This window comes from Phycodurus eques, chromosome 8 (assembly GCF_024500275.1).
Source record: "Phycodurus eques isolate BA_2022a chromosome 8, UOR_Pequ_1.1, whole genome shotgun sequence".
Lineage (NCBI taxonomy): Eukaryota > Metazoa > Chordata > Actinopteri > Syngnathiformes > Syngnathidae > Phycodurus > Phycodurus eques.
In genome coordinates, this window is record NC_084532.1 from 8913887 (window position 1) to 8927591 (window position 13705).

At 42.2% G+C, this 13705-nt stretch overlaps 1 protein-coding gene across 3 annotated transcripts in view; it reads left to right on the plus strand.

Annotated features, from left to right (window-relative positions):
- Window positions 1–13705, plus strand: part of cachd1 (cache domain containing 1) — a 104341-nt gene that overhangs the window by 46715 nt on the left and 43921 nt on the right. For all 3 annotated transcript variants that reach the window (XR_009769069.1, XR_009769070.1, XM_061684284.1), the window contains exon 2: window positions 1410–1472. Coding sequence is in view for 1 of the 3 variants with exons in the window: in XM_061684284.1 (XP_061540268.1) it covers window positions 1410–1472 (63 nt within the window). In the remaining 2 variants the exon portion in view is untranslated. The remainder of the gene's footprint in view (window positions 1–1409; window positions 1473–13705) is intronic.

Below are 13705 nucleotides of genomic sequence, written 5' to 3' on the forward strand. Positions count from 1 at the left end.
CATGGAAAGCCAAGACAACACCTAAAATCTATCAATAATCAAACAGCAATCCAGCCCCTTGTCAGTGCAAATGAATATCAGCTGGTTCAGTCCTAATTGATTGCCAAAAAGGTCTCAATGCCAAGGTGTGGGTCAAGACACATCTCATGATGGGTAAGAGCAGAGAGCTGTCTCAAGACCATCGCAAACTAATGGTTGCAAAACATTACGATGGCATTGGTTATAGGCGCATATGTACGATTTTGAATGTTCCAGTGAGCATTGTTGGGGCCATAATACGTAAGTGGAAAGCCAGTCATACCACCATAAATTTGCCTCGATCAGGTGCGCCTTGCAAGATTTGTGACAGAGGAGTGCAAAGAATAATCAGAAGAGTTGTCCATGAGCCAAGGACGACCTGTGGAGAGCTTCAAAAAGACCTGGAATTAGCAGTTACTGTTGTCACCAGGAAAACAGTGAGTAATGTACTCCGCCGCCATGGCTTGTATGCACGCTCACCACGCAAGAACCTATTGCTGGAAAAAAAAAGCATGTCAAAGCTCATTTAAAGTTTGCTGAACAAAATTTGGACAAGCCACTTAAATATTGGGAGAATATAGTCTGGTCGGATGAGAGCAACATTGAACGGTTTGGATGCTGTAATGCACACCACGTTTGGATGAGAAATGGCACTGCACATCACCCTAAAAACACCAACATTGAAGTTCGGAGGTGGGAACATGATGGTGTGGGGCGGCGTTTCAGAAAATGGTACTGCTAAACTTCACATTATCGAAGGAAGGATGAATGGCCAAATGTACAGAGACATTCTTGACAAAAATCTGCTGCCATCTACAACGATGATGAAAATGAAACAAGGATGGACATTCAGCAGCATAATGATCCAAAACATACTGCCAAGGAAACACTCAATTGGTTTCAAAGAACAAAATAAAGCTTCTGGAATGGCCCAGCCAATCACCTGACTGGAATCCAATCGAAAATCTATGGAAAAACTCAAGGTCCATAAAAGAAGTCCACGGAACCTTCAAGATTTGAAGACCGCTTGTGTGGAGGAATGGGCCAAAATCACACCAGAGCAATGCATGTGACTAGTTTCTCCATACAGGAGAAAAATGGTGACATGTTAAATACTTATTTCAGCCGCATTACATATCCCCAAATACATACACACATATACTGTATATCACCTATAACAACAGCAAGAATAACATTAGTTAATCACTTTCTACAAAGCTGATATTCTTTTTGCGCTGCATGCACCTCAAATATTCAAAATCAGATCACAATGCTTTTTGACCAGGTAGGTCAATAGTGATATGAGCCAGCATGCAATGGAGTTTTGGGAAATGGGATCCAAATATTGATCTAACCTTACTGTCTTGTTACCTATCTCTCTCTCTCTCCAGAGGATTTTCAACTCGTTTGTGTACACCGAGAAGACATCAAACGGAGAGACAGAAGTCCAACAGGTGAGCAACAAAGCCCCTACTCCTTTCCTCTGTGTTAGTCACACAAATGGTGTGTTGGTCTTGTCAAGGGCAGAGTTTATTTCAAAGTAACACACACACACACACACACATTCATAGGCTCGTTATCAATCCGGTTCAAGTGGAGACGGGGTGATTTTGAAGGGTATTAAAATTCTGCTGTTGTCTCATTGGCTTCGAAGTTGTGCCTGTGTTTCGATTATCCTGTGTTTTAGAGCTGTCCTCAAACAGTCAGATGACTTAAAGACAACAATGACATTCATATAGGAAATTAATAATATGGCATCAGAAATAAGGACATTTGACTAAAGTAACATTGAGAGTGTGGATGGAAAAACTGGAAGAATTTCTGGTGTAAATGAATATTCATTGTGTGTATGTGGAATGCATGTGGGATCTCTGAAGTGACAGTAAAAAACAGAATGGTAAACAGCCACCAGCAAGAACAGACAGGTTGATGTTTGTATTTCTGCTGTGACTGCAGTGTGTGTGTGTGTTGTGTTTGTGTTTGTGTTTGTGTTTGTGTGTGAAAGGTGAGACTGTGTCCACCAGTATCTGTGTGTGTGTAAAATACGTATGATATCCTTCAGATGCCAGATATTTCCAAATCCAAAGCCAACTCAATCTGAACTATTAGAAAGCCTATTTGGGTCTTCTCAAACACATTTCTGTTACAGATAAAATTGTCCTAATTGCATTCAAATGTTTCCTTATTTCCTTATTTCTTAGAACATTTGAGGTAATATTTTGTTCAAATGTTATATGGATGTTTCAGTAAGGGCAGCATGGTGGACGACTAGCTTGCACATCCGCCTCACAGTTCTGAGGTTCCAATCCGGCCTTCCTCCATGAAGTTTGCATGTTCTCCCCATGTCTGCGTGGGTTTTCTCCGGGTACTCCGGTTTCCTCCCACATTACAAAAGCATGCTTTGTAGATTAAATGAGGACTCTAAATGACTGTAGGTGTGAATGTAAGTGGGAATGGTTGTTTATATGTGCCCTGCGATTGTCTGGCGACTAGTTCAGGGTGTACCCCGCCTCTTGCCCAAAGTCAGATGGGATAGGCTCCAGCACACCCGCGACCCTAATGAGGATGCACTTTTCAGAAAATGGATGGGTGGATTTTTTAATAAGGACTCTTTTAATGTGTTTTTACTGCTTACTAGTGTTGGGCAAGTTACTTCCAAAAATGTAACTGGGCCTGGGTCAAAAAAGTTTGCATGGTTTAAATAAAGGGTGTCCAAATTATAAACATCCATTTTCTTAGCAGCCCGCAGCATAGACTAAAATGAACATTTGACTCGAGGTATCAATATCAAACCTATGAACTGAAAGGCAATGTGTGTGGAACTGACCCAATTGACTTAATATTTATTAATTCATGTTTCAGCTAAAAGTTAAATATAGCATTGTTAAAATAGTTATTTGGGACTGTTTCGTCACGTCAAATGGTTTATATGTGCAAGTTTTAACTTGAATTCCTGTTTTAAGCTTGTAGCCTTTTATTTTAAAGGGTACCCACCGGAACAGCATTTTGGCATGAAAAGTAACTTCACATGGCACCGGTGATTTTTACTGGATGCAACCAAATGCTATAAAGTGCTGATTCTATTCCCTAGCCACCGATGAGGCACAAGGTTAGTGTTTGTGATACTGTGAGACAATGTTTGTGAATTTTGTCCCAATTCATTGTGATGTAAAGTTGCTACGGAGAAGTTGTAGCCCAATGTTAACCTCTTTATTTATTTGTAATTTTTATTTATTTATTTATTTTTGTCATTGGCACTTACATTGGTTTGAAGACTAAAATAACCGCTTAAAACCATCAGTGCAAAAGTGCAAGCAACAATTTACCTTGTTTGCTGTCTCAATGTTGGCATAGACGTGTTTTCTTGTTTCACTCACCCAATTGACTGAGCGTTGACTTCATTGAAGCGCCGCATGATGTAGGCTGAGGTTCGGAGGGCGTCAGACGTTACACATCATGAAAACCTCCTTTTCATAATATAATCTTATTCCAAGTGTTGCAACTGGTCATTTATTTTAACAAAGTTAAGACACGCTTTTGTTCGCCGCCGCCGTTGGGCACAAGTACGTCTTCTTCGTTGGTTTTCGCCACTACTTCTTCATGGTGGGAGGACTGTAGGCATCGGCACTGGGAACTGAAATTTTTCAAATTTTAACTGTTCCGGGAGAACCGGAACGTTAGTCCCGGTTCCAATCGGTTCTCGATTCTCGATGCCCAACCCTAGTGCTATGTATTCTTTGTTGTGGTTTTTTTTTACAGTTTGCAGCAAATTCTATGGTAATATATATTTAAAACGGGTGATAAGCATTATATACTTTAAGTGCAGCAAAGCCAGGGTACATAAAAGGGTAGTAAACAGACATAAAACATAGATAATACACATTAGTGCTGAAGGAATAATATGTTGTGTTTGTATTGCATGGGGAGGGTATTGTTACGATTGTGTGTTTAGCTTGTGTGAGTACAAGGAGAGTAGGGAAACAAACTGAAAGGGGTTAGGATACATGCTAGTGGGCATGCATGGTTCCATTTTGCGTGTGTGTTTGTGTGTTTGAGCAAAATAAAAAGGAAACAAGCTTTTGACAATTAATAAGGAGACCAAATCAGAAGAACTTCTCTAGTAGAGTCACGGGGTGACATTGGCACCACAAAACAGTTAATCGTCGACGTACTGCTTTTCGACAACCAACCATGCTCGTTTGCCTTTCTCACAGTTGTTCTTCATCAATGGGTACAAGATTTTACGCCTCTCGTTGATTTCCTTGCGGAATTGGTCATTCATTCCAAAATATGTCCCTTTGAGCTCATGACCTTTTGTTTTCATGAACATTTTTTGTTGGAAGTGTTCAAAATTAGCGATGATGGGACGTGGTTGGTTTCCTGGACTGGGGCCTCCTAATCGATGAACACGGTGAAAGATAATCTTGTCGACTGTATCTTGAGTGCGGACATCAATAACTTTTTAATCTGCGCGTCGGGGTTTTCTCGGTGCGTTTTCTGGAATGCCAGAGAAAATAAGATTGTCGGTCATGCTTTTGATTGAATCCCCAGCATGGTTTGTTTCCAGATTTATAAATGTTTTTCTCCATTCAAACAGTTTTCAATTCCGCTGTTGTTTACATCATGTTTGATACCATTTACTTGCCAGGCATTTCTTTTGTATACATGCTGATTGACTGACATTATCACCAATCAGGGGTGCGTCTATAATGACAGATTTTTATTTCATCCAATAATGCATCAACACAGTGACCCAAACGTCAGCCCACGACTGTACTCTCAGACCTTGCAGGACTTAACAATAACCTAAGTCACAGTGACATGACTGAGGTAGATTTTGAAAAAAACAAGAACAAAAAGGTAAAAAATTATTACTGTCATCTTGACTGCCTTCAGCCATGTTTCATAGCACCGTAGCATATATACAGTACTCGTCTTCTTTTTCTTCTTCATCAGAATCAGAATCATCTTTATTTGCCAAGTATGTCCAAACACACACAAGGAATTTGTCTCCGGTAGTTGGAGCAGCTCTAGTACGACAACAGACAGTCAATTTACAGAACACTTTGGAGACAGAAAGACATTGACAAAAAAAAAACTGTCACTGAGTATTAAAGGGTTGCTAGTTATCTGGTAATACCGGTACTTTTTTTTTTTTTTGACAATTCTGCAAAAAGATGCAGTGTCCTCTAGCACTTAGAGCAGTTCGAATGACTAATATTGCAATAGTCCGGTGCAATGACCATTGTGCAAAGGGCGCTGAGACTTCAAGGAGTGCATGCGGTTTAAAGTGACGAGTAGTGCGATAATCTGGGACAATGTTGGTTGTGCAAATGTTGCAGATACTCCTCAATCAGTGTGCAAATGGAGCAGATGCTACTCTGGCATGAGTGGCCAGTATATGCAAATAGTGCAGCATGGTGAGACAACTACAGTGAGTGCACGAGTAATACATAATTGGCCCCACAGAAATGTGACAACGAACTCAAGTCAAAAAATTGCCAGCATGTTGTAATGGAATTGTAGGTTAGGTGTTTAAGAAGTTGATTGCAAGAGGGAAGAAGCTGTTGGAATGTCTGCTAGTTCTAGTTTGCATTGATCGGTAGCGCCTACCTGCGCCTATCCGGAGACCTGTTCGCTTGGTAGGCAAACTGCAGGGACTCCAGCAGGGGACCTGTGACACTCTTGAGGTGGTCCAGCACGAGACGTTCAAAGGACTTCATGACCACAGATGTCAAAGCGACAGGCCTGTAGTCATTTAGACCCGAGATTGCAGGTTTCTTGGGGACTGGAATGATGGTGGAGCGTTTGAAACAGGATGTAACTTCGCACAGTTCCAGAGATCTATTGAAGATCTGAGTGAAGACTGGAGCGAGCTGGTCCGCGCAGACTTTGAGGCAGGATGGGGACACATGGTCTGGGCCTGCCGCTTTGTTAATATTTTGTTGTTTGAAGATGCATCTCACATCCTGTTCATGGATGGTTAACGCAGAAGTCAGAGGTGTGATTGTGGTCGGGGGTGCGGTCGGGTGGGTGTGGGGTGTGAAACTGTCCTTTTCAAATCTGCAGTAGAAGGTATTCAAGTCGTTGGCTAGTGTGCTATTGTTCTCAGCTTGGGGGGATCGTCACTTGTAATTAGTCAGCGATTGGAAAGCATGCCAGTCGTTTGCACGGTTTTTCCAACTTTGCTGCATAGTTCCTCTTTGCAATGTTAATTTCTTTAGTAAGGTGGTTTCTAGCTCGATTATACAGGGCCCTGTCCCCGCTCTGATATGCGTCCTCCTTAGCTTGGCGAAGCTGCTTAAGTTTAGCAGTGAATCACGGCTCGTTGTTGTTGAATGTGCAAAATGATTTTGTTGGTACACACAGATCTTCACAGAAACTGATATAGGATGGAACAGTGTCCGTATATTCATCCAGGCTGTCAGCTGAATTTTCAAAGACACTCCAGTCTGTGCAGTCTAAACAGCTTTGAAGTTCCATCTTTGCTTCATTGGTCCACTTTTTCACTGTTTTCACTGTAGGCTTCGCGCATTTAAGTTCTTGCCTGTACGTCGGTATTAAGTGAATTAAGCAGTGATCAGACGAGCCCAGGGCTGCGCGAGGTATAGCACGGTATGCGTTTTTTACCGTAGTGTCGCAGTGGTCTAAAATATTATTTTCCCTGGTAGGACAGTCGATGTGCTGATTGAATTTAGGGAGTTCGTGGCTGAGTTTAGCTTTGTTAAAGTCCCCGAGAATAATGAGGGGTGAGTCCGGGTGTTTTTTTTCAATTTCGTTGACTTGTTCAGCGAGCGTTAGCAATGCGGCGTTCGTGTTACCTTGAGGTGTAATATAGACTCCAGCCAGTATGAACGATGCAAACTCACGTGGCGAGTAGAATGGTTTACAGTTCAAAAACAGCGACTCCAAATGCGAGCTGCAGTGTGTGCTGAGCTCCGTGACGTCCGTACACCATTTCTCGTTGATATAGAGGCATATCCCGCCGCCGTTTGTTTTCCCCGATGATTCCATGTCGCGGTCCGCTCGATGAATGTGGAAGCCGGGAAGCATGACGGCGCCATCGGGTACAGCGTCGCAAAGCCAGGTCTCCGTGAAGCACATGGCCGCGGAACGTCCGAAGTCTTTACTGGTCTTTAACAGAAGATGGAGCTTGTCGGGAGCGTACATTCGCGTACATTCGCGATGGAGCTTGTCGGGAGCGTACATTCGCGAGGTGGATCGACGGGAACGCCAATCTGTATCCTCACTTGCGGAGTTTCACCTGAATGCCGCCACGCTTCCCTTTGTGGCGCCGTTTCCGTCTCCATGCGCCAAAAACCGCAGTCGCCGCTCCGGTGAGTAACTCGGGGGGGGGGGGGGAAACTGAGCGGATTTGCGAAAGTTGGTGACAGTTTGCGAAAGTTGGTGACAGAAAGTCCGGAGTAGCCTTCTTGATGGTTAGCAGGTCTCCCCTTGTGTAAGTGAGTCATGTAAGTTCTCCAAAGACGGACGAAAAACACAAAAACAAAAACAATACTAGAGAGCGCGTTACCGAGGCGACCACACTGGTAGGCGCCATCTTGCAAAGATCCACAGTCTTTGATCTTTGTCCTCTTTGTATTGTTCTTCGTTTGTTTACTGCTGTGGAGCCCACTGTATTAGAGAAGCCGAAAGACAACAGTCCTGTCAGAGTTGCTAAATATAGTAAATACAGCAGTAACGATTAATTAAAATTAAATTTGAAAGGAAAATAGTTAGAGTCTCAGATTTTGTCACAGTTTATCGGATAAGTGTTTCATCCTGATTGCTGCTGAGGGTTTTTTCGGACAGGTTTGAGGATATTCTTAAGTTAATTATGCTACCAATTTAATTTCTTTTAAATGTGGCCCGCATGCTCAATCGTACCATTGCATAATGTTTTGACATAATTTTCTTTTGCCTTGCGGATGTGTTATTTTGACATGGTTTCTAAAGTTATGTTAGGAAAACACAGTATTATGCTTATATTTACATATCATTCAGCATGTCAGTCACATTTATTGTGTGTTGCAGCAGTATTCGCCTGTTTTTTTGAATGCGTCATTGTGAAGGTGTGCACATGTGCCCCGAGCTCACACAGGTGCAGAGACTTTGATGTTGCTGTAAACATCCAGTTCAAAATTCTCTTGAGATAATGTTGGTTTACTGTGTGCAAATAATAATTAGTCCCAATAGCATTCGCTTATTTCTTTTCAGCGGGGCAGGTTGAATAACTTTATTACCTTGGCCATCTCACTCCGTGGCCATATTTTATCCATAAACAACAAAAGTCTGAAGCTGCTAACTCAGATGGCTTCTCTCACATCGTTGGCTTGTGTCTTCTCCCAGGCAGAGGCACTCTGTGCTTCAGCCAAAGTGAGGTTCAGTTAGAAGTAGATGTGCGGCAAAATAGGAACACACATGAGCATCTGACATCTTTGATGAGTGTTATCGCCTGGAAAAGAATATTTGGATTTATATGCAGACATTTGTCCCCCCTCTCGGCTTTTGGATCTGTTTTATTGAGTCTGTTTGGCTTCCTTCATCTACTCTGCCAGAGTGGATATTATGAACATAGAACTGCTGGCTGCAAGTTATATTTAGATAATGAGATTTTTCCCCCACACTGTGAGTGCTTGGAAAATCTGTTCTTTTCAGATACAATTAACACTTTTTGGATTCTTCATGGGGTACATTTGTACCTAATAAACCTATGTGCAAGCCATCAGTTTACAGGAAACATCGGCATTTGAAGGGAAAATGAATGATCAATTGAGTAATGTTTATTTTGTTAACTAATACTATATTTTAAATGGAATGCAAGATTCTCACCTTGAATGGGTGTTGTGTTAATTATTGACTACAATAATGCTGCCCCAAGGTTTTCTGTAGTTAAGGTATGCATAGCTGTAGCTCATCGTCCCGTAGTACCTGAGACTAGTTGAATTTGAAACTGAATGGACAGTGCCTCTGCTGGTTACAGAGCACTACATATTGCTTCAAGAAATGATTTATCAGCAGTCAATTCCATACAGACTGTCAAATTCTTAATGACCAATTGATTATTATGCCCAGTTTAAACAGTTCATATGCTCCATGTTGACACTGATAGAAATGTAGATGGTCGTTTTGCGCTCAAGTATCCATCCATTCATTTTCCGTCCCGCTTATCCTCACTAGGGTCGCGGGCGTGCTGGAGCCTGTCCCAGCTATCTTCGGCCGAGAGGCGGGGTACACCCTGAACTGGTTGCCAGTCAATTGCAGGGTACATACGTATAAACAAACAACCATTCACACTCACATTCACACCTACGGACAATTTGGAGTCTTCAATCAACCTACCACACATGTTTTTGGGATGTGTGCTCAAGTATGCCACATTAAAATTTTCAAGTGAGTATTTTATTTCCTCCTGAAACATCATTTTTAACACTGATCATCCAACAGAGTTGATAATGAAGAAAATAAGTAGTATTAGAAAATACAGTACATATTTTAAAAGTATGTCCTTGCCCCAGCTCTGGCAAACATCAGCAGGGGTGTCGAACTCATTTTAGTTTGCGGATCACATTCACCCCAATTTGATCTCAAGTGGGCCAGACCAGTATATCCTTGTCCTTATATGCTATAATGACAATTCAATTTCTTACAATTTTTTTGGGTGCAGATAATTTCCACTACATTTGGGAAAATAGTCACATTTATTGATTATTATCGTGTTGCAAATCTTGTTTCAAATCATATCAGCAATCTCAAATGACATAACAAAAACTAGTGCAATTTCAGCATTATGAATCAGTGTTTTCATTTACCCATCCAATGCAGCCATATGGGGGGCACAAGCCAGTGCAAACTGTAGGCCGGTCCCAAGCCCGGATAAATGCAGAGGGTTGCGTCAGGAAGGGCATCCGGCTTAAAACCGATATGACAAATATGAGCGTTCATCCAAAGAATTCCATACCGATCGGTCGGGGCCCGGGTTAACGTCGTCTGCCACCAGCGCCGTCAACCTGCAGGGCGCCTGTGGAAATTCAGCTACTGTGGGTCGAAGTCGAAGAAGAAGAAAAGGTGGAAAACGGGTTCTTCGGCAGAAAGAGAAAAGGAAAGCACATAGCCTAGAACTGAATGTGGGGACTTTGAATGTTGGGACTATGACAGGAAAATCTCAGGAGTTGGTTGACATGATGATTAGGAGAAAGGTTGATATATTGTGTGTCCAAGAGAGCAGGTGGAAAGGCAGTAAGGCTAGAAGTTTAGGGGCAGGGTTTAAATTATTTTACCATGGTGTACATGGGAAGATAAATGGAGTCTGGGTTATTTTAAAAAAAGAGTTGGCTAAGAATGTCTTGGAGGTGAAAAGATTATCAGATCGAGTGATGAGGCTAAAACTTGGAATTGAGGGTGTGATGTATAATGTGATTAGTGGAGAGGTGGTTCACCTAGAGTTGAAAGAGAAATTCTGGAAGGAGCTCGACGAAGTTGTTCTGAGCATCCTAGACACAGAGAGAGTCGTGATTGGTGCAGATTGTAATGGACGTGTTGATGAAGGAAATAGGGGTTATGAAGAAGTGATGGGTAAGTACGGCATCCAGGAAAGGAACTTGGAGGGACAGATGGTGGTAGACTTTGCAAAAAGGATGCAAATGGCTGTCGTGAACACATTTTTCCAGAAGAGGCAGGAACATAGGGTGACCTACAAGAGCGGAGGTAGAAGCACGCAGGTGGATTACATTTTGTGCAGACAATGTAATCTGAAGGAGGTTATAGACTGTAAGGTAGTGGAAGGGGAGAGTGTGGCTAGACAGCATAGGATGGTGGTGTGTAAAATGACTCTGGTGGTGGGGAGGAAGATTAGGAAGACAAAGGCAGACCAGAGAACCATGTGGTGGCACTGAAGAGACAACAGGAAGCAGAGCTGGAGGTGGCGGAAATGAAGATGTTGAGGTTCGCTCTCGGAGTGACCAGGTTGGATAAAATTAGAAATGAGCTCATCAGAGAGACAGCCAAGGTTCGATGCTTTGGAGACAAAGTTAGAGAGAGCAGACTTCGATGGTTTGGACACGTCCAGAGGAGAAATAGTGAGTATATTGGTAGAAGGATGATGAGGATGGAGCTGCCAGGCAAGAGAGCTAGAGGAAGACCAAAGAGAAGGTTGATGGATGTCGTGAGGGAAGACATGAGGGCAGTTGGCGTTCGAGAGGAGAATGCAGGAGATAGGCTTACATGGAAAAGGATGACACGCTGCTTTCGGCTTGTCCCTAAAAGGACAAGCCGAAAGGAAAAGAAGAAGTGCTGTCCAAAATAAGAGTCAGTGTCGCATCAGCACAGCTGCCAGTGGCTGTGGTTGAATGCTGTCTGGTAGTCATCAAAATCCTCAGTGTGAAACCTCACAGTGCACGCTGGACCAGTGTGTGGCTGCAACAAACCCTGGATTTTGCAATCCCTTAAACTGGTCGGGTCGGTGACGGTGAGGAAAGAGGAGCTTCGTGTTTGCAAGAGTGTGGTTAAAGTGTAGAGCACAGGTTGAAATGGCTTTCTTTGTCTGTGCTGAGGCAACCTGTAATCCAAGTTCTAGCCCACATGCTCAAAGCTTCTGGTTTCTCTTAAGTCAGTCTGTTAAAAGTGGAGTTTACGCTCTCGACTAGTCAGTCCCTCCCCCCAACTATGGAAACACTCCCCAGCTGAACACTGGCCCATTTTTCTTTTTTATAGTGAGTTCATTGCCGCTAATTACTATGGTGCAACAGATGTATGTTAGTACATAACATGTTTTTGTTAACTTTGTCTATGTGTGAGTACACATCTCAGGAACAGTATGTATGAATGTGTAACTGTGTTTGTGTTACAGTAGAAGTAATTGTGCGCTGTGCATGAGGTTGCTATTAAACCCCTGACAGAATTTAATGGTGGCTTGATTAGGTGGGCAATCGGTCAGTGCGTTGCATAGCAGTTTCCTGTTCCTCTTTCAAATCACAGCACTTACACCACTTTTGCTGGCATGTAATTATTGGATCCAAACAAAGGGCTTGAGTTACTGTGGAAGTAAGGGTTATTTTCATTCAATCTCAGTCTCTATCTTGAGCTCAACTGGAGGATTAGCCCCTTTATTATATGTATACCTTGCGTTTTTTTTTTTGTGTCTGTTTCCCAAAGGTTTGAAGAATATAAATTTTAGAGTAAAAGTTATCTTTTCAGTTATTTAGTTGACCACCTGCATCCACTAAAAGTGATTTCTTTTTTTTTTCATTCCCCCCGCCTCCACAAAACAATTTTGATGTTGAACCTAATTCATAGTCACAATAGAATAGGCAAGTTTAAAAATAATAAAAAAAAGACATTAGCATGTCTACATTGGATCTGCTAAACCTCAGATTTGAACTTAGTTTTTTGAAATAAAGGAACATGAAATAGTTCCAGGTGGCACGGTACACGACTGGTTACCACATCCGTCTCACAGTTCTGAGGTCCCGTGTTCAAATCCTGCCTTTCTGTGTGGAGTTTGCATGTCCTCCCTGTACTTGCATGAGTTTTCTCCGTGTACTCCACTTTCCTCCCACATTCCAAAAAAATGCTTTATTAGGTTAAGTGAAGACTCTACATTGCCTATTCAGTGGTGTGAAAAAGTGTTTGCCCCCTTCATGATTTCTTATTTTTTTGCATGTTTGTCACACTTAAATGTTTCCCATCATCAAACCAATTTAAATATAAGTCAAAGACAACACAGTTAACACAAAATGCAGTTTTTACATTTTTTATGACCGTGTATAAAAAAAAAAGTGATTCCCCGTCGTTAAAACAAAACTGTGGTTTATCATACCTGAGTTCACTTTCTCTACTGACACCCCGACTTGATACTGCCACACCTGTTCTCAATCAAGAAATCACTTAAATAGGACCTGCCTGACAAAGTGAAATAGACCAAAACAGCATCAAAAGCTAGAGATCATGTCGAGATCTAAACTAATTCTGAAACAAATGAGAAAGTAATTGATCTGTTAGTTTGGAAAAGGTTATAAACTGAAGCCATTTCTAAAGCTTTGGGACTCCAGTAAACCACAGTGACAGCCATTATCCACAAATGGCGAAAACATAGAACAGTGGCGAACCTTCCCAGGAGTGGCCGGACAACCAAAATGACCCCAAGAGCGCAGCGACGACTCATCCAAGAGGTCACAAAAGACCCCACAACAACATCCAAATAACTGCTGGCGTCACCTGCCTCAGTTATGGTCAGTGTTCATGACTCCACCATAAGAAAGAGACTGGGCAAAAAGATGAAAAACAACAATAAGGCTCATCTCAATTTTGCCAGAGGACATCTTGATGATCACTAATACTTTTGGGGAAATACTCTGTCTGACGAGACAGAGTTTTTGGAAGGTGTGTGTCCCATTTCATCTAGCGTAAAAGTAAAACCGCATTTAAGAAAAAGAACATCATACCATCAGTAAAATATGGTGGTGGTAGTGTGATGGCCTGGGTCTGTTTTGCTACTTCAGGACCTGGAAGACTGGAAGGCTGTGATAAATGGAACCATGAATTCTGCTGTCTACCAAAAAATCCTGAAGGAGAATGTCCGGTTTGTGACCTCAAGCTGAAACGAACTTGGGTTCTGCAGCAGGACAATGATCCAAAGCACACCAGCAAGTCCACCTTTGAATGGCCGAAGAAAAACAAAATGAAGACT